The sequence below is a fragment of the Ovis aries genome, chromosome 4, assembly GCF_016772045.2.
Source record: "Ovis aries strain OAR_USU_Benz2616 breed Rambouillet chromosome 4, ARS-UI_Ramb_v3.0, whole genome shotgun sequence".
Taxonomy (NCBI): Eukaryota; Metazoa; Chordata; class Mammalia; order Artiodactyla; family Bovidae; genus Ovis; species Ovis aries.
Genome location: NC_056057.1, coordinates 37678231 through 37703752, shown reverse-complemented (window position 1 = coordinate 37703752; position 25522 = coordinate 37678231). Strand labels below are relative to the sequence as shown.

At 35.6% G+C, this 25522-nt stretch overlaps 1 protein-coding gene across 3 annotated transcripts in view; it reads right to left on the bottom strand.

The window, feature by feature from the left end:
- Positions 1–25522, bottom strand: part of SEMA3A (semaphorin 3A) — a 548751-nt gene that overhangs the window by 368348 nt on the left and 154881 nt on the right. For 2 of the 3 annotated variants that reach the window (XM_060414987.1, XM_042248468.2), the window contains one exon: positions 6474–6553. In XM_060414987.1, the coding sequence (XP_060270970.1) occupies positions 6474–6545 (72 nt within the window). In that variant the 5' untranslated portion in view covers positions 6546–6553. Of the gene's footprint in view, positions 1–6473; positions 6554–17652; positions 17873–25522 lie in introns of those variants that run through there. The other variant, XM_060414985.1, reaches the window with a different exon arrangement.

The following is a 25522-nucleotide window of genomic DNA, read 5'->3' as shown; positions in this document are numbered from 1 at the left end:
CAACCACTTTGGAAAACTGTCATTTCTTAAAATAATAATAATAATAAATATACACCTACCAACCAACTCTAATATCCAATCTTCTGTATTTTTCCAGGAGAAATGAAAACATATGTCCACACAAAGGCTTGCATACAAATGCTGAGAAAATTAATTTGGAAACATTTATAGTTGTTTATATTTATATGTATGTATGTATATATATATATGGGCTTCCTGGGTAGCTCATATGGTAAAAAATCTGCCTGCAATGCAGGAGACCCAGGTTTGATTCTCGAGTCAGTAAGAGTCAAAAGATAGAGATGATATATCCACCATCCAGTGAATGATAAACAAATGTATGTCTATTCAATGGAATACTGTTCAGCAATAAAAAATGAATGAACTCCTGGTACAAACCAGTAAATTGTTAAATCATTATGCTACGTAAAACACACGCACACAAACATGTATACTCATTTCATTTGTATAAAATGCAAACTGATGCATAGTACAAAAAGAGTAAAAAGTCACAAGGAATCTTATCAGGGTAAAGAAATGCTCTGAATCTTGCTTGTAGGGGTGGTTTCATGTATGTACAGTACTGTCAACTCTTTGCATGAGGTGGCCAAAGTACTGGAGTTTCAGCTTTAGTATCATTCCTTCCAAAGAACACCCAGGACTGATCTCCTTTAGTATGGACTGGTTGGATCTCCTTGCAGTCCAAGGGACTCTCAAGAGTCTCTCCAATTGCCACAGTTCAAAAGCATCAATTCTTTGATGCTCAACTTTCTTCACAGTCCAACCCACTTCAGTATTATTGCCTGGAGAATTTGGAGAATTTCATGGACAGAGGAGCCTGGTGGACTATAGTATATGGGGTCCCAGAGAGTTGGACAAGACTGACAGAGTAACCCAGACACACATTCCACATATATTTACATATATATATCTGTATATTACAGCTATGAATATAAAACAAATATTTAGCCAGCCATAAAATGCCATTCCCCTAAAAGGTTTGTTCCTTGACTGTGTGGATCACAATAAACTGGAAAATTCTGAAAGAGATGGGAATACCAGACCACCTGACCTGCCTCTTGAGAAACCTGTATACAGGTCAGGAAGCAACAGTTAGAACTCAACATGGAACAACAAATGGGAAAAGAAGTATGTTAAGGCTGTATATTGTCACCCTGCTTATTTAACTTGTATGCAGAGTACATCATGAGAAACACTGGGTTGGAAGAAGCACAAGCTGGAATCAAGATTGCTGGGAGAAACATCAAACACCTCAGATATGCAGATGACACCACCCTTATGGCAAAAAGTGAAGAAGAACTAAAAAGCCTCTTGAAGAAAGTGAGAGGAGAGTGAAAATGCTGGCTTAAAGCTCAACATTAAAAAAAACTAAGATCATGCATCCGGTCCCATCACTTCATGGCAAATAGATGGGGAAACAGTGGAAACAGGGGCTGACTTTATTTGGGGGGGCTCCAAAATCACTGAAGATGGTGACTACAGCCATGAAATTAAAAGATGCTTACTCCTTGGAAGGAAATTTATGACCAACCTAGATAGCATATTCAAAAGCAGAGACATTACTTTGCCAACAAAGGTCTGTCTAGTCAAGGCTATGGTTTTTCCAGGAGTCACGTTTGGATGTGAGAGTTGGAGTAGGCATCAGGGTTGCCTAGCCCTGATGCTAGGAAAGATTGGGGGCAGGAGAAGAAGGGGATGACAGAGGATGAAATGGTTGGATGGCATCACTGACACAATCGACACGGGTTTGGGTGGACTCCAGGAATTGGTGATGGACAGTGAGGCCTGGTGTGCTGCATTTCATGGGGCTGCAAAGAGTCAGACACGGCTGAGTGACTGAACTGAATTGAACTGAACTTGAGGCAGCACAGTACGTATGTGCTTATCTTATTATCCAACCTTTTCTGAGTTAACAGATACTCCTAAAATGAAAGAGGAAGAAAATCCAGCAAAGTAGTATTTTAAAAGCAAGATATGATGACACAAAGGAAAGAACTGGAGAATGAAAGTTTAGAATTTAGGTTCTTACTGTCTGTGACTTATATTACATTTTTCTTGGCCTTAGTTTCCTTATGTAAACAATGAAGTAATCTCTTAAATCCCTGCTGGCTCAGAAATTCTGTGGACCTAAAATCATTTAGCATAGATTAAGAAGGATAGAAGAAAAAAATCACAGTTTAGGGAAAGAAGGAATTATTAGCCCAGAAAAAGTAATAAGTCAGTCTGAATTTGAAGTAGAGTCTGTGCAAACATTACAGACAATTAAGTTTTTCTAAGAGGTAGGAAACATTCTTCTTCTACTCATGGCCATTCCAATCCCACCCTCAGTACAGAGGAAGGTAGGCATGTACTAGAATGCCTCAGGAGAAAAGCTATGCATAAGCATTCCTTCTGATCCTGTGGACACTAATATGTGGCCAGCATGATAAGGTAAGTGCTTGCCTAGTTGCCGAGGTCACCAAGGTTCTTGCCACTATAGCAATGTAGGAGCTCAGTTCAGCATGAATGTCTTAGCTCAACTTCTCCCTTTCTGATAAGGAAAAGATATTCTAACTCTTGGAAAAATCTTAGAAGTGGCTATTAAATATTGAAACACTAATATGCTAAAAACTGAAGAGAATTTATTTTAAAATCATAATTAAATAACAGCTAAATTAATAGGTGACTATTTTAAGTCAAAAGGATTCATCATTTTTTTAAAAAGTCTTTAATAAATACTGACATCCTTTAAAGAATTTAAATGCTATAAATTGTTCTAGCTCAATTCATCAGCAACTTATATATATATAAATGCTCTTACTCTTTCCTCTAGTCACTCACTAAATAAATATTGTCTGTTCCTTAAATTGGCAGGTGGGGGAGGCATATAGAATAAAGAATATTTTTCAAGTAAAAAAAAATTATACACTTAAACATCCATGAAAAGAGTAAAACTCTTTTGAAAGATAAGGTAAGTAAAAAAAAAGTACTTTGTAAAGTAGTCACAGAAAGGGAATTCTGTACTGTACATTATAAAATTCAGGTTGTAAAGTAAATAATGAAGTATTTCAAAATATGTAAAATATATAAGAAGTAAGCAAGTAAAATTAAAAAAAATTGTTAGTCCAATACATAAATGAGAAAATTTAATAAAAGTAAAATAATTTTCTCAAGGTCACATAATAATTCACCTTAAAATCCAGACTATATGAGTCTGCAGTATAATTTCATTCTAGCTTATAAAACAGGCCAAAGTTATTCAACAGTCATAAGAGAATGAACTTCAAATAAAGTAAGGAATTGTATATACTACTCTTAATTTTTTTTTTTTAGCATTCTGATTGTATCTCCTTTCTTACCCACACATTTTAAACTTTTTTAGTTAATGTGGACTTTTATCTCATATTCCTCTCTTCCAAAATCAGTACATCATTTTCCTAACTACAATCTCTTTTAATTGTCTTCTACTTTTTTATGAATGCTTAAAATTTATGTCATGAGCTTCCTAGTAAAGTATTCATATATATTCAACCTAGAATTTGTTTAGAATCAAACTTATATGAAGCCATGTCTAGGAAACAGTCAATATTTGTATAACTGTTCTCAGAGTCAGGAAAGGAAAAAGTGTTATGGATCTTGGAATTCCCTAAGCAAATAAGTCATTAAATAATAGATTTAGCAAGACAAGCAAAATTTTGATTGTCTACTCTTTAAAATTATTATTTATATTAAATATTAAAAAATTTACATGCAAAAATTCTCCTTCAGGTTGCTTCTGTTAAAAAAGAAAGAAAAAAGGAATAAATAAAGGACAAAGTAGCACTGTCATGAAAATGGACATTGGTTAAAAAAAAAAAAAAAGGTCTTGGGGCTCCCACTTTGAAATAGCTAGATAGCATTTTCAAATAAACTGATATTTATCTACCCCAGTTTGTATATGTATCACTCAAAGCCTAGAATTTTAAGTTCAATTCTGCAAATAGTTCTATTATTTGATCAGGTATTAGCTGAATGTACTATTCTGACTTTTATAAATTCTACATGAGTTGACTACCAGTTCCTGTCTCATTTCAGTCCAATGTGCACACTGTTAATTGTTTCCAGTGATTTAAGACTCTTCTGCATGGACTGCTGATGTTTTTATAAATTAAATTTGGAAAACTAACTTGACTTTCAAGTATACGTTTAAGACAATGATGGCAATGACATTGAAATCAAGTCTATGTATGATTCATGGATAGGGAAGATCCTCTGGAGAAGGAAATGGCAACCCAGTCCAGTATTCTTGCCTGGAGAATCCCATGGACAGAGAAGCCTGGCAGGATACACTCCATGGGGCCACAAGAGTCGGAGACAACTTAGCAACTAAACAACCACCACTATTTATGACTTTGATCTTCAAATTTGGAACAGATTTCAACTGGGACCCAGAAAATTCACTTTGTGAACCATACCTCCTTTATTGGTGCCTTATGAGACGACTGTGGGCTTCCCTGTTGTCTGAGAGGTTAAAGCATCTGTCTGCAATGAGTGAGACCTCGGTTCAATCCCTGGGTCCGGAAGATCCCCTGGAGAAGGAAATGGCAACCCACTCCAGTATTCTTGCCTGGAGAATCCCATGGATGGAGGAGCCTGGTGGGCTACAGTCTTCGGGGTCACAAAGTCGGAAACGACTGAGCAACTTCACTTTCACTTTCACTTTCATGAGACGATTGTAATGGGAAAATCAGTGTTCTTGTTTGTTGAAAAAGATAACAAATGTTTACTGTCTGTGTATATGATGCACTAATAAAAAATATAATCCAAGAAATTAGTTTTGTGAAAGGCTAAGAATTAACCTAGCCCCAAATGAATATATACATATATATACATAGATATAGATATAATTTGTATACATATGTATATATATATATACACACACATATATATATAACCATATGTATATGGTTACTAGTGTTTATTGCCCTGCCAATACTAAAGATGAGATTTGTCCTGTATATAAAAAAACATACTGACTTGATATTAACTTTGACAATTCCAATGTATATCTCAAGTCAGTGAATTTTTACCTTACACGGTAAATGTTTTTCATGAATAAGGGAAGCTTCCATATATCAATCATAATGTAGTTTTCATAAGAATCTTATTTTTCTTGATACTAAATATGAAAAATCCAGAAAAAAAGCAGTTGTTCATATTAAGTAGAAATAATCATCTAGTTAAATTCAAAGGTATCCAATAAAATTGGAAAACCTTTAGTTTTACTAAAATAAAAGTCAAACTAAAATTGATAAGCCACACATTTCAGTCTACTCAAAGATCCATAAGGAAAAAAAGAATACATTTTTATTAATTTATTAAAATTATTATATAATTATATATATTATATAATATAAATTATTATATTATTATTACTATGTTTAAAATATTCCATTTTTTCCTATTAATCTCATACTGCTACTCATAGATCTTTAAGTATATGTTTTCACTCCTTTTTCATTCCTTCCAATAGCAATATATGTAATGCAGTGGGAGTGATAAGTCTAATGCTGATAAATTTTCTTTTTTCTTGATACAATGAAATGTGTTTGAGCAACAATTAGAGTTAAAGAGGATTTTAAAAAGTCAATATAAATATATTCAGATTTCCTAACCATATTTTATTTTAAAGGTCATATTTTATTTTATTTTTTAATTTTTATTTATTTTTTATTTTATTTATTTTTTTGTGCTATTAATTTTTTTACTTTACAATACTTTATCGGTTTTGCCATACATTGACATGAATCCGCCACGGGTGTATCTCACATTTTAGGTCATAATTAAGATAGCATAACAGATTAAAAACTGACTCCTCCCTCCGGTTTTGGCTCTTAAACCTGGGAATGGATTCTAGTTGATAGTAACCATATGTGGAGGCGGAAATATAAAGGGGCAGGCTAGCCAAAGGATCTTTCTGGATGGCAATCTGTCCATAATACAAGCTATCTCTACTCTGTGGCTCCAGAGGAACATGGCAAACCCAGTCTAATCCTAAGTATAAAAATTTTTTTAGAAAAAAGAAAGAAAGAAAAGTAAAAGATTAGCAATCCAGATCTTGACATTTTAAAGTGGCAATGTGCTTCCTTAAATGGAGGCAGCGCACTCCAGTATTCTTGCCTGGGAAATCCCATGGATAGAGGAGCCTGGCGGGCTATAGTGCATGGGGTGGGGCATGACTGAGTGAGTAAGCAGGTCAGGGCAGGCTTCCCTAAAAACTGTTTTTTTTGTTTGTTTGTTTTGGTTTTGTCTGACATGTTGGAGCCCTCTCATATAACCAAATCATTCCACAGAATAGAAATTATACAAATGAAAATAGAAAGTGCCCTTAGTTTTTAAAAATTACATTCTAAATTACATGCCAAAGAAATATACTAGTGAATCTAAAATTTTCACCAAAACTTATTAACATGCAAACATGCATATTTTCTTACCTCTTTCCAGGAAGAATTCTTAATTCCTGAGGTACATTTGTTCAATCCAACTGTTAAAGTATCTGGGCACATTAAGTACCCTGTAAAAATAAATAAGCTCAGTCTTAGTGTTCAATTTAAATCAAACAATTAGCTATTAATTAATAGGTGCTTAAAAGTCAGTATAAATTTCTTCAAACAATCTTAATTCCTTGCATTGGAAAATGTAATTTAAGAAGGAAAAAGGTATTCTGAGAGGCAGACACTGAATCTGACAGCCATTTCATTCTGGTTCCTCTAAACAAATTACAATTTGTAATTATAATTGGATTTGAGGTACTTTGAAATAATTCATTATTTAGTCTCTGACTCTGCTAAAGAATAACTGATTTATTTGAGAATTAGTTGAAACACTAACACACTCTATTGATTTGTCCATAATGCTATGATGTCATTAACTTTTTTCACAATTGATGATGAAAGGCTCAAACTGACAACATAGCTAAGAAGTAATTTCATGGTGCTGCCAGCAAGTAACTGGATTACATTTTAACAAAAGCTTTTTTTTCCCATGAATAAAGAAGATATACTATATATATAAAGTAAATAGAAATTTTTAAATAACTGAATATTTTAAAAATTAAATTTAAAGTATACTTTGAATAATTTTACTTTACTAGAATAGATGCTTTTCAACATGAATCACACACTATTTCATATTTGAATAAATAAAAAAAAAAGATGTAGAAAACAAAATAAAGACAATTCAGACCTGGGCCCTAAACTGAACAATACAGAGTCTCATTTTATCAAAGCAACAAAGAGTGCATAAATATTCATTAGCCTGGTATGTCTTATTAAACATTATTTATAAATAAAAAATATAGTAATACAGAAGTAGCATTTTTCAGTTATTTCTAATCCTGTTTCTTTTACTATACATTTTTGAGAAATATAGATTTATTTCTATATTAATAGATTTTTGAGAAATACTGAATATATTATCCTACACGCTTCTCTGGATGCTTTACCAAGGTGATAAGATTAGAGATAACTTTAAAAGCTGATGTAAGCAAAGAATTTATGTTAGTTGTATAGATAGAAGGCAATGGCAATCCACTCCAGTACTCTTGCCTGGAAAATCCCATGGGCGGAGAAGCCTGGAAGGCTGCAGTCCATGGGGTCACCAAGAGTCGGACATGACTGAGTGATTTCACTTTCACTTTTCACTTTCATGCATTGGAGAAGAAATGGAAACCCACTCCAGTGTTCTTGTCTGGAGAATCCCAGGGATGGGGGAGCCTGGTGGGCTGCCGCCTATGGGGTCACACAGAGTTGGACATGACTGAAGCAACTTAGCAGCAGCAGCAGTATAGATAGAAAATAGAAAATTTATTAATCTAAAGATATATACAGACATCAAAACTCAAATGTCAATACCATATTAAATATTTCCAGTTCACATACATCACAAGATGATGAAATTATTTCATGGTGGAAAATGAGATCTTTGCAGGAGAGGAGTCAAGTAACTGAGCAAATAGAGTTTTTGAAGACATTTCTATGGATGTTGAAATTACCATACTATATGTCAAGAATGGAGTTGGAAAGAGTGACAGGAAGATAAATCTAAAATCTTTAAAGAAGAGAGGAAGCGACCCGAGGTTGGTGGAAGACTTCTGTAAAGAGGAGTAGCAGGTGGTATCTACCAGCGTCATGAGATCACAGCTAGGGAATTTAGGGAGGAGGAAGGAGACTGCTCTAGAAGTGACATTGAGAAGCAACAGAACATCACTCCACCTCAATCCCAGTAATTTAAGTGATGTGACAGGAATATAGCCATCTCTCGAAAGCTGGTATGAGAAGCAGGGTTATAAGGGAAGAACTAAGCTTCATTTAATGAGAAGAGAAAATTACAAATAAGCAGTTGAAAATAAAGAGACATGGTTGGTGAGTTAAATAGAGCATAGAGAAAGAATACAATTAAACAGAATTTGAGGATGACGATGAGTCTTGAGAATCACAAATGACATGGAAGTTCTGGTTACTACATAAAAGGAAAAAAATAGGCATGATAGTCAAATCCTCATTTTCCCAAAATAGGCCACAGAGATGAGGCTGTGTATGTCAATGAGGGCAGAAGAACTGTTGTGAGGTCTTGTCAGGTGTGTTCAAGGCTTTAGGCTGTCCACTTGACTCTTGATAATAGTGTTCTCTGATCCAGCAAATCATGTGTGAATTTCTCTTGATTTTAGATGGACACTGTCAGACTAACATGGGGGCTATCTTTCTTCCTTGACCTCTATCAGTTATGGCCTGCAGGTGAGGAATGTATATCACATGTAGGCTTCCTTTTGATTTGTGGAAAAGAAATCCCAATGGCCAGTCTAGAGATCAGCTTACTTTTAGGGCACAGCCAGTCTCTTGAGCCCTCCTTGTGGTGGCCATACCTACCATATGGTTAAATCTTCTGCATATGAAGACTAAAGGCCTGCTGAAGGGCAGGTCAGAATATTTCAGCACTCTGATTTCTGAATTTTACTAAAGGAAGCCTCAAGTTTTGTTCCAAATATAAAGGCTTCTGCTTTTTCTAGCTTTGAATTTTCTCTTGTCCTGATGTTATGAATGTTTTAACTATTTCATGAACAGTTACATAAACTACAGCTACATAAACTGTAACTGGACTGTTCATAACTCTTGTTGATATTATTAATTCAATAAACATTTATTGAGTATTTACTATGCATGCATGTGCATGCTCAGTTGTGTCTGATTTTTTATGATCCCATAGACTGTAGCCTGCCAGGCTCCTCTTCCACAGAATTTTCCATGCAAGAATACTGGAGCGGGTTGCCATTTCCTACAACAGGGGATCTTTCTGACCCAGGGATCGAGCCTGCATCTCTTGAGCCATTGGCAGGCAGATTCTTCACCACTGAAGCACTTGGGAAGCCCATTTACTATGTGGCAGTTACTATTTTAGACAGTAGTGATAAATAATTAAAGTGTCTGGACTTATACAAATAATAAAAAATGACATATGAACTTATAATACAATGTCAGGCAATATGTGTTATAAAGGTAAATGGGTATTAATTTGCTTCAGATGGTTAAGGAAGTCCTCTCTGAGTTGGCAATGTTTTACCTTAGGTCTGAAGGAAAAAAACCATGTGCCAATCTTGGGAAAGAGTATTTACAACCAAAGGAGAAATAAATACAAAAGTCCTGAGGCAATATCGTACACTGTCCAGAAAAGGCAATAAAGTCAGAGTTAAGAGTGACGGAGGAATGACTTAAATGTGGAGAGGCAAAATATAAGTTTGAACTGGTTTAAAAAAAGGTGAAATCTATGTCATGAACACAATTTTCTAGATAATAACAATACATTGCTCAAATCAAAATATTGTTAAACAAAACAAGCAACCAAAGAAAAAACAACGCCCAACTATGGATAATATAATTAAAATTTCTTATTTATATAATGGAAGTTTTAGTACTTCATTTCTCTCTTTATCAAATTTACTACAATGGAACCATCATGTTGGTTGAAAAAAATTAACATTTTGTTTAAACTATGTTGTGTAAACATAATTAATATCTTTTAAAGTATGATTAAAATACATTTGTTTGACAGAATGAAAATATGCCTCTTTCTGATAAGGCAGAAAATCTTCCAGCATATTGAGTCTTTCCAACTCTCTCTGGGAAGATTATAGGAGCCAAGTAGGTACCTGCAGATAAAGAATATCTGATCTAACCTGACAGTCCTTTTATTTTTATTTTTTCACTCACATCATGTAATTTTTCAACAAAATATCTGTCAGAAGAGTTTCCATTAGTGTCAGGTAAAGATCACTAGCCAGCATACTTTCAACTTGTTCTAAAATGATAGTAATAAGTAAAACTTAAATGGGAAACTCCTACTGCAGAGAAACTGTTACTCTTTATCTTATCTACTTCTTTGCTTTGATCCTGGTGTTCTCCTGGAAACTCTAAAGAAGTTGTGACTGTGATAAATCTGATGTCTGCTAGTTTCTACAGGGATGTACTAAAAGCAACTACAGCATTCTGCTTTCTGCTGTACTTGTTTTCATTGAGGCAATGATTTAGTGGGAGTCAGGTGAATTGAAGCATGCATTGGTCATTTTCTTTAAAAATAGCATAGCAAATTTATTGCAAAGACTTAAAATTATCTTTAATATTTCTAGAAAAGTTCATTCCAAATTTGATCTCTCTTTTATTTTTTCTCATTTCCTCCCTCCAATTCTCTTTCTCTCTCAAGAGTGGAAGAAATGATTAGGTAATTTGGGAAATAGATATGAAAACATTAAAAACTAATCATTTGAGGTTTATAATTTCACTTATGATAGAGAATTCAAAGTGATTCTGATTAGAATTGGTAGATATATTTTAAATAACTTAAAGATATGGTTTTTTTCTGAATACTTAAATTGATCTAAAATGTGTACATTTAAGTATCTTCAAAGATTATCACGTTTAATTATGCAGTCTCCACCTGGAGAATCCCAGGGAAGGGGAGCCTGGCGGGCTGCCGTCTATGGGGTTGCACAGAGTTGGACACGACTGAATCGACTTAGCAGCAGCAGCAGCAGCCACATTTTATTTATTTGTTAATACATTTTAAATACTCATTAAACATATGCAATTTGTCAGACAATGTTTTAGGTGTAAAATTAAGTTAGGCATGCAAGGTAAAATATAACTTCTGGGGAAGGACTTGCTTTTTATTTGCCACTAAATCCTCAGTGAATCAAACAATGTCTGATAGAAAGGAGCGCTCAAATATATATATATATATATATATATATATATATGCATATATATTTGTACTAACACATAAGGTAAATCTGTATTTTAAGTGAATGTAAATATATGAATGAATATATATGTTTGAGTCAATGAAAGACTGTGTTCCTATCACCCTTCTTTTATTTTACTAAAAAATTCTGACAACTAAATTAATGATGTAGTTCAGTATGAAAAATATAATGATGGTCACGTGTTTAGGAAACACAGAGATAAGAATCTAAGTCAGACTACATGAGTGTTCAGAGCTCCAAGCCTATGAACAGAGGATTAAAAACACATATTCAAGGCTTAGAATATACACATCTGGGCTGGATATATCATTAGAAAATATAGCAAACTGTTCAGGGAAGACACATACATTTTTCAAGTTCCCAGATTCAGTTGCAAAAGTATAATGGCTTTTATAACATGAAAAAGGATACAAATCAGAAATTTAAAATATTTAAGTAGATTTCTGTTAAATTTAACCTTCAGTTCAGTTCAGTTCAGTCACTCAGTTGTGTCTGACTCTTTGCAACCCCATGAACTGCAGCATGCAAGGCCTCCCTGACCACCCAACTCCTGGAGTCCACCCAAACCCATGTTCATTGAGTTGGTGATGCCATCCAACCATCTCATCCTCTGTCATCCCCTTCTCCTCCTGACTTCAATCTTTCCCAGCATCAGGGTCTTTTCTAATGAGTCAGTTCTTTGTATCAGGTGGCCAAAGTATTGGAGTTTCAGCTTCAACATCAGTCCTTCCAATGAACAACTGGTTGGATCTCCTTGCAGTCCAAGGGACTCTCAAGAGTCTTCTCCAACACCACAGTTCAAAAGCATCAACTCTTAAAGCCTTATTAATTGTTAAATTGAAAACTTTTAAAATATTTAAGATTCTTTTACTCTGCTAGTACCTCTAAATATGCATAATAATTGTTGGAAAAAAATCACAGAAAATGATAATGAAATGAAAGGGCACATTTATAAAGACTACTCAAATTCTTAAAAACAGATCCTGAATGCGGAACAAAGGTAGAATTAATATATATGAAATTCTACGGCTTGAAGTAACCAAACAAAACAAATGACATGTAGGGCTTCAGTGGACCTAAAATAGGCCCATATTATCCAGTCTTACACTGGCTGAATATTTATATATATAATTTGATCAAAACAATTACATGCCATGTATCCTCTAATTAAGCAATTTCTAAACCCCAAAGTGTCATTGATTATCTTGCCTTTAGAATTGAAACCTGAAGCTTAAAATTTAATCATTAAAAAAATTTTTTCAATGAGATTACCAAGTATAGAAAATTAGAGCATTTGTCCTTATCCTTGGTTTAATACCCTTCAGAATAATTGTTTCTTTAAATAAACTTCTTTTTGTCTTTTCAGGAGACTTTAAATTGGCCTGGACAAATTTCTTGGGTCAGTTTTAGGTCATTAAAAGGTCATGAAGAGAGCCCCAGTGGTAACAGATAATTCTTCAGTTCAGTTCAGTCGCTCAGTCGTGTCCAGCTCTTTACGAACCCATGGATCGCAGCACGCCAGGCCTCCCTGTCCATCACCAACTCCCGGAGTTCACTCAGACTCACGTCCATCGAGTCAGTGATGCCATCCAGCCATCTCATCCTCTGTCATCCCCTTTTCCTCCTTTGCCCAATCCTTCCCAGCATCAGAGTCTTTTCCAATGAGTCAACTCTTTGCATGAGGTGGCCAAAGTACTGGAGTTTCAGCTTTAGCATCATTCCTTCCAAAGAACACCCAGGACTAATCTCCTTCAGAATGGACTGGGTGGATCTGCTTGCAGTCCAAGGGACTATCAAGAGTCTTCTCCAACACCATAGTTCAAAAGCATCAATTATTCGGTGCTCAGCTTTCTTCACAGTCCAACTCTCACATCCATACATGACCACTGGAAAAACCATAGCCTTGACTAGACGGACCTTTGTTGGCAAAGTAATGTCTCTGCTTTTGAATATGCTATCTAGGTTGGTCATAACTTTCCTTCCAAGGAGTAAGCGGCTTTTAATTTCATGGCTGCAGTCACCATCTGCAGTGATTTTGGAGCCTAAAACAATAAAGTCTGACACTGTTTCTACTGTTTCCCATCTATTTCCCATGAAGTGATGGGACCAGATGCCATGATCTTAGTTTTCTGAATGTTGAGCTTTAAGCCAACTTTTTCACTCTCCACTTTCACTTTTATCAAGAGGCTTTGTAGTTCCTCTTCAGTTTCTGCCTTAAGGGTGGTGTCATCTGCATATCTGAGGTTATTGATATTTCTCCTGGCAATCTTGCTTCCAGCTTGTGCTTCTTCCAGCCCAATGTGTTATATATAATGTTTATTTTATAAAGTATATATTAATGTAAATTATATATATATTAGGAGACTATATATATATAAATACAAGTTTACAAGATAGAATTATTAACATGAGTAAACTAAGGCATTTAAGCTGCAGGCAATTAGTTTCATAATAGTTCATAGAATTTCTGTTTACTTTATTAGGGGAAAATTATTCCCAGGGTAAATTTTAAACACCTTTAAGAATTATCTGAGAAACATATATCTTAAAGATGTTTAAAAATTACCCTGGAAACAATTCTCCCCTAATAAAGTAAACAGAGATTCTATGAACTATTATAAAACTAATTGCCTGCAGCTTAAATGCCTTAGTTTACTCATGTTAATAATTCTATCTTGTAAACTTGTATTCATATATATATCTTCTAATATATATATATAATTTACATTAATATATACTTTATAAAATAAACATTATTATATATAACACATATGTCCAACACATGGGCTTCTTAAGTGGTGCTAGTGGTAAAGAAGCTGCCTGCCAATGCAGGAGACATAAGAGATGTTGTTTCAATCCCTGGGTTGGGAAGATTGCCTGGAGGAGAGCACAGTAACCCACTCCAGTATTCTTGCCTGGAGAATCTCATGGACAGAGGAGCCTGGCGAATTGTGGTCCATAGGATCGCAAAGAGTCGGATGCGACTGAAGCAACTTAGCATGCCAAACACATATGCATAGGCAAGCACGTGCATTTACTCACATACATACACACACTTTCCATGGAGAATCCTTAGCTGATTTGTACATATTTTGAAATGTTTTAATTAAACTTTAAATAATCCAAGTGCTTAGTACCAGCAAAATTTTTGGAACTCCTATCTCCACCTGACTATATGTGACCACCTAGTCTAGATATAAAATTATTTATTCGGAATATATATTATTCTTAGAAAACTTTTAATCTTTATATTATTTCTTAAGCATAGCTACAAAAATTACGGATACAAACTTTTTTTTGAAGTGACTACAACTGGTCACCGTCTCTAATCAAGACAGGTATTGTTATTTATCATAACAGCCAGTAATACTTTCCTCAGGATAGAATGACTCAGAGAAAACAGAATAAAGCAGGATACAAGTCTTCTATAAGCCCAATAAGCTCAAGGAACCAGAGTTTACATGGAATATCATGGGGGTATCTATTCGTATGTGATTGTGAATAAAATTCTGTAAGTAAAAAGCCTGCTATGTTTTGAGAAAGTTATACTGCCAAAAGAACCATCAGTCTGGAATAAAAGAGACTGTGAATATTTAAGATTTAAAATGAACTTTAGGCCTACCAAATTTCTACTGGCAGAAAAACCAGACCAAGAAAGGAGCTTGGCCTCCAGGGGTATTCCACAATACCCTCCTCAGATAGTGCTGAGCGGGGCAAAGAAATCGAAAAGATCTGCCAGAGGCAGAGCTAAGAGCTGTGGAGATAAGAGGGTGGACAACCTCAAGGAGGCATCACACCTGGAGGCCCTCAGGAAGCATTCCCCATCACCAGGAAAGGGGCATTCCCACTATCATTTCAGACTTGCCTAAGCTACTTGTGACTGCTTTGTGTCTTACTTCTTCCCTTTTCTGTTTAAGTGTTCTGCTGTTCCACCATAGTATATTAGAAATGTATGTATGTATGTTTGTATGTATGTGTGTGTGTGTGTGTGTGTGTGTGTGTGTGTGTGGTACTGGGTGAACGGGGAGGGGTAGAGTATATAAATGATCCTTTTTAATTAGAATTTCAGAATTAGGATTCTCCAGATTGAGATCCGCATCTGTGCTATCATGTGGTTCCAGACTTTGAGACTGTGATTAGATAGGCCTTTTGTGCATGTAAGAGAGGAACATGAATATATGTGAACAGACTATGGTAGGTCGTGTTACTGTCCCTATATGCTGCTCTCAGCTGGGCCAGTCCCTGTAGGAGGATTAGACTTCAAGGACCATTGACTTTATATGTAGTCAAATAACTTACTTTGTACAATGACATGTGACTGCAAGTAATATGTGCCACACTTGTGCAATAGCTTTAAAACACAGCTCATGGTTCTGCCCTTGTCCTTTTCCTTCTGCTATGAGATGAGTACGTCTCAGACAGGGCAGGCTTCCTTGTTTTAGAATAATGAAGCCGAGCTTAAACTGTCCCATGATGGGCGTATGACAGGTAGTAATATGCAAACTATTTTTTTTTTAAATTATATGGCCACTTAGATGTTAAGATCATCTGTTACCAGAGCACAATTCAGGGTTGCCTCACTGACTGAACAATACAACAGAAAGTGCGCAGAATCAAAAGGTGCAGAGAAAACATGTCAGAGGCAATAGTCAGTTTTGCTCAGCCACGCAATGCCTGCTTCAGAAAGAATTCACTTTATGCCCTGTCTGCCTTAGGACAGCAGGAATTCCAGCGGACTAGAAGATAAGACTTGGTCAGAGAGCCATTATTCAGAGTAAAAGCTGATTTTCCCTGAGTATAAAAAGAAGAAATGAATGTTCTAATAGTAAAAGAAAAAGTAGTTTGATTTGTTTTTATCTTATAATAAATCTTTCACAGTGCTGTAGAATTATGGACGATAAGCAAATAATAAACTAACTGAAAATAACATTACCTGGAGAAGGTTGGGTTTGTTGTGAATAATTTTCTAGTAATTGTTCTAGCTGGTGCTATTGGATTGGTAAGCCATGCATTTCCAAATGGGGAACGAACTTTACCAAACTAAAACTGCAGAAGACTTCAAAGTTTTGTATCAAGTTGAAATTTTAAAATATATCACTTTAATCAGTCAATTTGTCAGCTCTGTAAACAGGTAAAATATGCAAATGTAGCCTGTTAGGCTGAACAGAGCATGAAGTATTCTCCACTAGATATTTTTAACTTTTGAAGAACTTGATATATTAATGATGCCACACTGGAGACACTGCCCCGGTAAAGAAAGACCTCAAGAAAGAAAGTCTAGATACTTTCCACTCTTCTTTGATGACTGACATGATAATAATAGATACAATTTTGACCTCTCTTTTTAAAATACCAGTTATGGTTATTGTCATCAAATCATAGAATGGAAATAAACAATAAAAAGTCAACTAAACTGCCTCTGTTAAAACCAGTCTTGTCATAGTTTATCTCCTTAAACAATTAAGTAAGCCATCTTTGGTGACTAAGGTTTTTCTCAAATTTCATCCTTAATATAAACCAATAATACCTAAAACAACCAAACAACAATGAAAAAAAATACATATTCTTGTCATCAGTAATATATTTAACTAATATTTCAGGTTTAGCAATAAGAATTCTTTCAAAAATTTTATATGAAACTTACTTTAAATACACTCAAACAGCCTACTTTGATACCTATATCTTATGACATCGAGCCATTTGAAGACAGTCATTTTTGAATATGAATTTACTCAATATTCTGATTATTCGAGTTTAAATAGATTTATTGGTTAAAACTGTTGGGGTTATTCTGTTTTAGCTATTTTTGTGTTACTAATTTTTAAATTTTCATATTTGTAATGGGAGGTCCTTTTCCTTTAACTTTATATATTTTCTTTGGTTATTTGTTTTAAAAGTGTTCCCTGTTTTCATAGAAATCATTTTTAAGCCATTTTCTTGCATATTTTTTCATTTCCATTTGAAAGGAATTAACTAAGATAAAATTATTTGAACTAAAAAGACCACACTCCTTTAAGTTCTACGAACTATTCTTAACCTTCAGTATCAGTGTAATGAAATTAAAACCAAAATCACCACTGAGGCAAAGAAACCTGTAGGTAGCAAGTCAGTTAATAACTTCAAATTACAATAATTTAAGTCAAACATGGAAAAATACTTAGTAACATAAAGAATACAGGTACACAAACTAAAAAATCTACTAACTACCTTACATCCAAAAAACTCCTTTGTTTTTGCATCACACAGAGTATATTACAACTGTATCATCTCAGTCCTTAATAAGATAAAAGAACTGTTCTGAGTCTATAAATTAAAAACTATATTTGGAAACATTGAGAGACAGAGAAAAGATAAGTTACCATTTCGGAGCTCCTGTGAATCTTCTTTTCCTATTGTTTGCTGATGATTTTTGATACAGCAATTTTTTGTTTTGCTTTGTTTTCAGGAATCACATTCTTTTACTTTCTTTTAAAACTATCATCCAGTAGCAGGAAAATTTTCCCAAACTGCCAGTGGTCAAATAAAAGAAGGGACAAGGAGAAGCATACAGTGCCCACAATCAAGCTGATTAAACTCTGCAGGGTCTGCAGTTTGTCAAAACCCATTTTGCTGCCTCACATTTTCTAAAAATGGAAAGGGTGAAGCTTTCACAAGTAACGGGCTCCGAATAAACCAGTAGACCCAGCACAAAGCTCCTGATACCAGCAAAAAAAAATTTTTTTCACACATTAGGAAGTTATACTATTAGCAGGAACCCATCATCCTAATAAGACACTTCTCCATATAATGTGAGAGTCAGCTTCTGGACCTTAAAAACTCTTTCCATCCCTCGGGCTACATTTGTCCCAAAGAAGCATTAGTCACATGTAGCCTTGAGGGACTTTTATACAAAACTTGTGGAAGTAATATATAGATACTTTCCCTGGAAGGGAAAAAGACAAAACAAAACTGGGTCACTGATGGTGATTGTTAAAATAGTAAACCTAAGAAAACACTATTGCTTCTTTCTCTTCATGTAACTTCCTTAGTTTTATCATGATTTCCTAGAGATAAGATTGCTGTGTATAGAAAATTAAATATGGGCTACATGATACTTAGCCATGGTATTATATATTCACTGACACATACTGTTATCACAATTAATTCATTTTTGCTTCTCACCCTATCTGGATGTTAAATGTAATAGACTGATACTTTTTTTTTTTTTTTTTGGTCATAGAGCTTATTTTTGCTCTTTTAGTTTTAACATATTTTAACAAAATTTGTCTTTATATAAATATCACTACTTCTTCAGTTTAAAAATATAAAGGCAAATATAACCGTACAACTTTATAGGTATTATTCTTCATTTTTCTTGGCATATGCTCTTCCTATTTTAAAATTCGCAGTACATTTCACATTCACTATACTTGACTACTCCTTGTCTCAACATATTTCATCAGTTATTACGGTCGCTGAGTTGCCAATAAATTATTTAACTGAAATATCTTTACTCTGGTGGACAGCATTTCTTGGGACAAACTTCATGGAAATGCAACTACTTCAGGAAGTCCTGAAACTGTAGAATTGTATTAGAAATGGCTACTTTCTAAATAAGCTTCAAGACAAGCATCATTTAAAAAGATATATGTGTTTCTTAAAATTCAACTGATCTAGAGATATTCACTACATTTTTATGCAGTAAAATATGCAAAGCATGAATGACAAAATATGCAAAACCATTCATCAAATGACTTTTAGGTCATATATGAGCTTTCTTTTCCCATTCATTAGAATAGATAGGTAATTTGGGGGCATTTAGTATGAAATTGATATGTTTTTAAACATTGACAGCTTTGGAAATAGAAATATGGATTTAAAAAATATTTAGTCCTATTCTTTTTTTAGCTATTTGATATTTAAACCAAACTGATAACAACTTATGGTTAAGAAATAAATGACATCACAATTTTGAAACATAGTTTATATAAGGAAATTGCTCAAAGCTCTGTCCTTAGCATTTATTGTGTGAATAAATAATTTCTTTATTTTTGTATCCAATAAGATACATAAAAGAGTAGAAGTTGGTCAGCTGGCATAAAATAATTTCTATGTACCACTGCATTATTCAATAACATCTTTTATATAGCTGCTTTATCATACCTATGTGTGAATGACAGGATATATTTCCACCAGACTTGCTTGAAATATAGCCACACAGAAATTACTATACTTTTAGGGCATCATCTTGGGAATGCATTTCTTTAAATATTTTATGTAAAAGATTATTACAGATGTCACACACTCACCAGATAATGCAAATAAACAAGGTTGAATAAAACATTAACCCTAATTTGAAGGGATTTCAAGTCTCCTCATCTACGACCTAGATTCTAATTAGTATTGCAATTTATTACACAATCAGAGGTCAGGATAACAGTAGCTCCTATTACTGGGCATATAGTATAAAACAAATTCTGTTCAGAGGACTTTGGGACAATTAGCTAGCTATTTTAATTCTGTCAACACTTGGGTCAGATATTTTAAATTCACTTTATGGAACAAAACTTGAAAGAAAGCTCAATGAACATGGATAATCAGTCAAATAATTGATATTAGACTATAAAATTGAGTACAAAGACTCAGTTCTTTGGCTTTGTGGCTTTTAGCATCAATATTTCAGCTGGGGCATTTTGTGGGAAGGGGGAGATAGAAGAATAGATAAAATACAGAATGTTTAGCTCATGTGATGTTAGACCCTGGTGATGTGTCTGGCAATTTTTGTAAAACAAAACAAAACAAAACAAAACAAAAAAACACATCTAATAGTTATACTGAGTATAAGTAAGCAGAGGCACAACGAGCTGGAAGGGGACAGCAAATAAAAAAGCAGATGGTGTCAAAGACATACTTCACTGATATAACCATTTTTTTAACCTCATGAAAAGAAATTACTAAGAACCCCAAATTTTCTTAACCAAGGACTCAAAGACCACCTAGAATCTGGTATAAAATTCAGATAATTAGTGAACTTGGAATGGGAAAAAAAATGTTTTACTAATTTTTAACTGATATTTAGCTTTTTCTTCTCTCTCTCTTTTTTTTTTTTTTTTTTGAAGGTACATAATAAAGCACAGTGATCTCACTGATAATAAGTAGAGTGAAAGTATTTGTCTCTCAGCCACATCCTACTCTTTGTGATCCCATGGACTGTAGCCCACCAGGCTCCTCTGTCCATGGGATTCTCCAGGCAAGAATACTGGAGTGGGTTGCCATTTTCTTCTCCAGGGAATCTTCCTGACCCAGGAATCAAACCCAGGTCACCCGCATTGCAGGCAGATACTTTACCGTCTGAGCCACCTGGGGCTCACCATCAAAATGGATCAGATATTTTCAAATCACATGTCTTCCAGAAATCTTACAGTGTCACTTATACTGATCATCTCTTTCAAATTGTGGTGGTGTTCCAAAATTCCACTATATCCTCTTCTTTAATACTTAAATTTAAATTGGCAAGCATTAAAAATTAGAGTTCCAAAGAATAGCAAGGAGAGATAAGAAAGCCTTCCTCAGTGATCAGTGCAAAAAATAGAAGAAAACAACAGAATGGGAAAGAGTAGAGATCTCTTCAAGAAAATTAGATATACCAAGGCAACATTTCATGCAAAAATGGGCACAATAAAGGACAGAAATGGTATGGACCTAACAGAAGCAGAAGATTATTAAGAAGAGGTGGCAAGTGCCGGGAGCCAGTGTGAGGAATCCCGCCCGTGACAAGGTCATGAGGAAGGAAGCTGACATACGCAAGGCGTGCTCAGACTTCAGGGACCCCTCTGGAAATTCCTAAGCATGTACCCCAACAAAAATCTGCCGGCTTTTGTGCTCTGCTTTTCCACTCTTCTGACATTTTCTGGAAAAAGTCAATTCAGGGCTTTAGTCTTCTGCATTTGAAAGAGTGTTTCAATCCAAAAAACCCTCTGATGGCTTTCTAGCCTGCCTGCAGGACTCGTACAGCTGCGCATGTGATTGTTTGAGGCCTCCTGACCGCAGGAGGCACAGAAAGCTTAAAACATCCTAGGAATGTAGGAGCTTCCGAGGAGTCAAAATCTTTACAATAGGACTGATTAAAGGTTTCATTTGTTGAGTCAATACTTGCTGCCAAATTTTCACATCCTTTATTTGTAGATATAGTTGGTATACAAAAAAACAAGTAGTAGACCTTGTATTAGCAACATGAGATCTTTGAGTTAAGTACCTTCTTTGTTATATCCCACTGCACCTTTGTTCTATAGAGATGTAACTTTAATGCTTTAAGAAGTAGATTAAAGAAAAACACTTCAGGGGAAACAAAATTAACATTCATTAAGGAAGAGAGCCAAAAAGTGTTAACAAGCCTCTTGGCCAGAAGATAATGTAAATCACCTGAGACCTTTTGTATACAAAATGATATACGGAAACAATCTGGGTTGCGAACGCTACATAATTTTGTGTTACCCATTGATCTCCATGTTTTATCAAAAGTATAAAAGGCCTTCTGAACAATAAAGGATGGGGGGCCAGTTTCTCAGACCAGTTTCTCGAACTAGTCTCCCGGCCTGGTTTCTTGGGGCTCTGGCTCCCCCCGTGTCTCTCTCTTTCTTTCTTCTTCTCTCTCTCTCCCTCTCTCTGCTCTTTACTTTAACTTCAGGCTGAATCTCCACCTGGGGCGCGGAGGCTCGCTAGGTCTACTTACTTGCCCTGGCTGTTAAGACCCGCGAGAAAGGGAGCTTAAGGCGAGGCACCCTTAGATATTCAAGCGGGCGCCGGTGGCCCAACGTAGATGGTGCAAATTCCTTGTCTGGAATTTTATTGGTCTTCTGCGTAAACCAAGCTATTCAGCCCTCTTCCTCCACTTAATCTTCTTACTACACTATAGTTTCTTAATCTAATCTTATATTAATAAATAAACAAGTCTTTCCACGCCAACGCCGTCCACCCTTCGAATTCCCTGGATCCACCGGGGCTGGACCCCGGCAGGCAAGAATACACAGAAGATCTGTACAAAAAAGATCTTCATGACCCAGATAATCACGATGGTGTGATCATCAACCTAGAGCCAGACATCCTGGAATGCGAAGTTAGGTGGGCCTTAGGAAGCGTTACCACGAACAAAGCTAGTGGAGGTGATGGAGTTCCAGTTGAGCTATTTTAAGTTCAGAAAGATGATGCTGTGAAAGTGCTGCACTCAATATGCCAGCAAATTTGGAAACCTCAGCAGTGGCCACAGGACTCAAAAAGGTCAATTTTCATTCCAATCCCAAAGAAAGGCAATGCCAAAGAATGCTCAAACTACCACAGTTGCACTCATCTCACCTGCTAGCAAGGTAATGCTCAAAATTCTCTAAGCCAGTCTTCAACAGTACATGAACTATGAACTTCCAGATGTTCAAGCTGGATTTAGAAAAGGAAGAGGAACCAGAGATCAAATTGTCAACATTCACTGGATTATTGAAAAGGCAAGCAAGTTCCAGGAAACATCTATTTCTGTTTCATTGACTATGCCAGCCTTTGACTATGCGGATCATCACAAACTGTGGAGAATTCTTAAAGAGATGGGAAAACCAGACTATGCAGAGTCCATCATGAGAAATGCTGGGCTGGATGAAGCACAAGCTGGAATCAAGATTGCCAGGAGAAATATCAATAACCTCAGATATGCAGATGACACCACCCTTATGGCAGAAAGTGAAGAGGAACTAAAAAGCCTCTTGATGAAAGTGAAAGAGGAGAGTGAAAAAGTTGGCTTGAAGCTCAACATTCAGAAAACAAAGATCATGGCATCTGGTCCCATCACTTCATGGCAAACAGATGGGGTAACAGTGGAAACAGTGACAGACTTTATTTTGGGGGTTCTAAAATAACTGCAGATGGTGACTGCATGAAATTAAAAGACACTCCTTGGAAGTAAAGTTATGACCCAACCTAGACAGCGTATTAGAAAGCAGAGACATTGCTTTGCCAACAAATGTCCGTCTAGTCAAAGCTATGGTTTTTCCCATAGTCATGTATAGATGTGAGTGTTGGACTATAAAGAAAGCTGAGCACCCAAGAACTGATGCTTTTGAACTGTTGTTTTGGAGAAGACCCTTGAGTGTCCCTTGGATGACGAGGAGATCCAACCAGTCCATCCTAAAGGAAATCAGTCCTGAAAATTCATTGGAAGGACTGATGCTGAAGCTGAAACTTCAATACTTTGGCCACCTGATGCAAAGAACCGACTCATTTAAAAAGACCCTGATGCTGGGAAAGATTGAAGGCAGGAGGAGAAGGGGACGATAGAGGATTAGATGGTTGGATGGTATCATCGACTCAATGAATATGAGTTTGAGTAAACTATGGGAGTTGGTGATGAATAGGGAGGGCTGGTGTGCTGCAGTCCACAGGGTTGCAAAGAGTCAGACACGACTAAGCGACTGAATTGAACTGAACTAAATTAAAAAATTGTTCTTTTCAATATTCTTATGTTTCTACATATAATTGTTTTTCCTTGTAATGCTATAGACTTTATTTTCTGCACTAAAAACACCATTACTTGAAGCAGTTCACAGAGTCCAAGAGGCTTGCCAGAGAAATGAAAATAGTAAATCTGTCTTGTACGTGAAACCAAATTAAGAGCCCAGTTGGCAGCAAAGATCTCAACTGAACAACTCTGTTACTATGTCTGACATCATTCCCATTTCTATTCTCTTTCTTCTTTCCTGGACTCATACTATTATATTGATGATAAAATCACTAATACCCTAACCCCATCATGACCACTTGGTAGTGGTTATTACACCATTAGTCCTAACAATATTTAATAGGAGACACACATTTCAATTCTCTTGCTCCTATCAGAAAATGATTCATTGTCTCTAAGAATTATGATGTATTAGTGCTTTGTCTGCTATCTATAGAGTTCGTAGTTTGTTTGTGTATAGTAAAAATAATATTCTCCTTTCTGTACACTAAAAAAAGTTTCTAAGTTTTAGCAGGAATTTCTCCCAAGAAGAATTGCTGTAAGTATATTAAACCAATCAAGGTTATTTCCTATTGATAGCACAATTACAAATTTCATATTGCTAGCATCAGCTACTTATATTATTAAATGCATGTAGTTGGATATACCAAATTATTTATAAAAAATTTAAAGGAAATATGTTTTATTTGCAGCAATAATCAGTTTAGGGACTTTATTAAGTCACTTTCTTCATAAAAGGGAAGCTCATAATAGTAAATTGGATATGATTTTTTTTTTTTTGTATGTGGCTCAGTGGTAAAGAACCCACTACCAATGCAAGCAGGAGTTGTGGGTTTGATCCCTGGGTTGGGAAGATCCCCTGGAGGAGGAAATGGCAACCCACTCCAGTATTCTTGCCTGGGAAATGCCATGGACAGAGGACCCTGGCAGGCTACAGTCCATGGGGTCCCCAAAGAGTTGGACAAGACTTAGCAACTAAACAACAATAATACTTTTTTTTTTTCCTGTAACTTAAGATGTTTTGACATCTCTTGAGAGTCTTATAGACCCAGAGAGAGACTGATCTCCCAGAATTAGCTAATTCTTGGGAATGGTAGACAGAAGCCTGGAACACACTTTTCATGCACAGAGCAGCAGATCCAAGGCCACACTCCCACTTACCTACTTAGTTCTCAGAAATCAAGCCAGTGTTTCCCTGCTCTAAATGAACCCAGGGCTTTCCTTGTGGGTCAGCTGGTAAAGAATCTGCTTGCAACATGGGAGACCTGGGTTTGATCCATGGGTTGGGAAGATCCCTTGGAGAAGGCAATGAATGGATGATGCCTTGGAGAAGTACCCATTCCAGTATTATGGCCTAGAGAATTCCATGATCTCTATAGTCCACGGAGTTTCAAAGAATCGGACATGACTGAGTGACTTTCACTCAAATGAACCCAAAGCCAGCCAGATACCAGACAACTTGGAACTATCCTGAAAGCCCAAAGTCATTACAAATTATGCAAACTAGCCAATTCTAAATGGCCTTCTCTTAAATAATGACTTTCCTGTAAAAAAATCCATTAAAGGCTGCCTTCCTCACACCTGCTTCTACCTTGTCACGAAAATGTGGTGTTCTTCCTCTGGCCCTGTGTGGTGTGGCATGCCTCTCGTTCTCGAGAAACTGAGTACCATTAAATTTTTCATTCAGTGGCATTGATGGCTCCTTGTTGTCACTTAGTCACTTTTATAAACTAAGACCTGAGCACAAAACA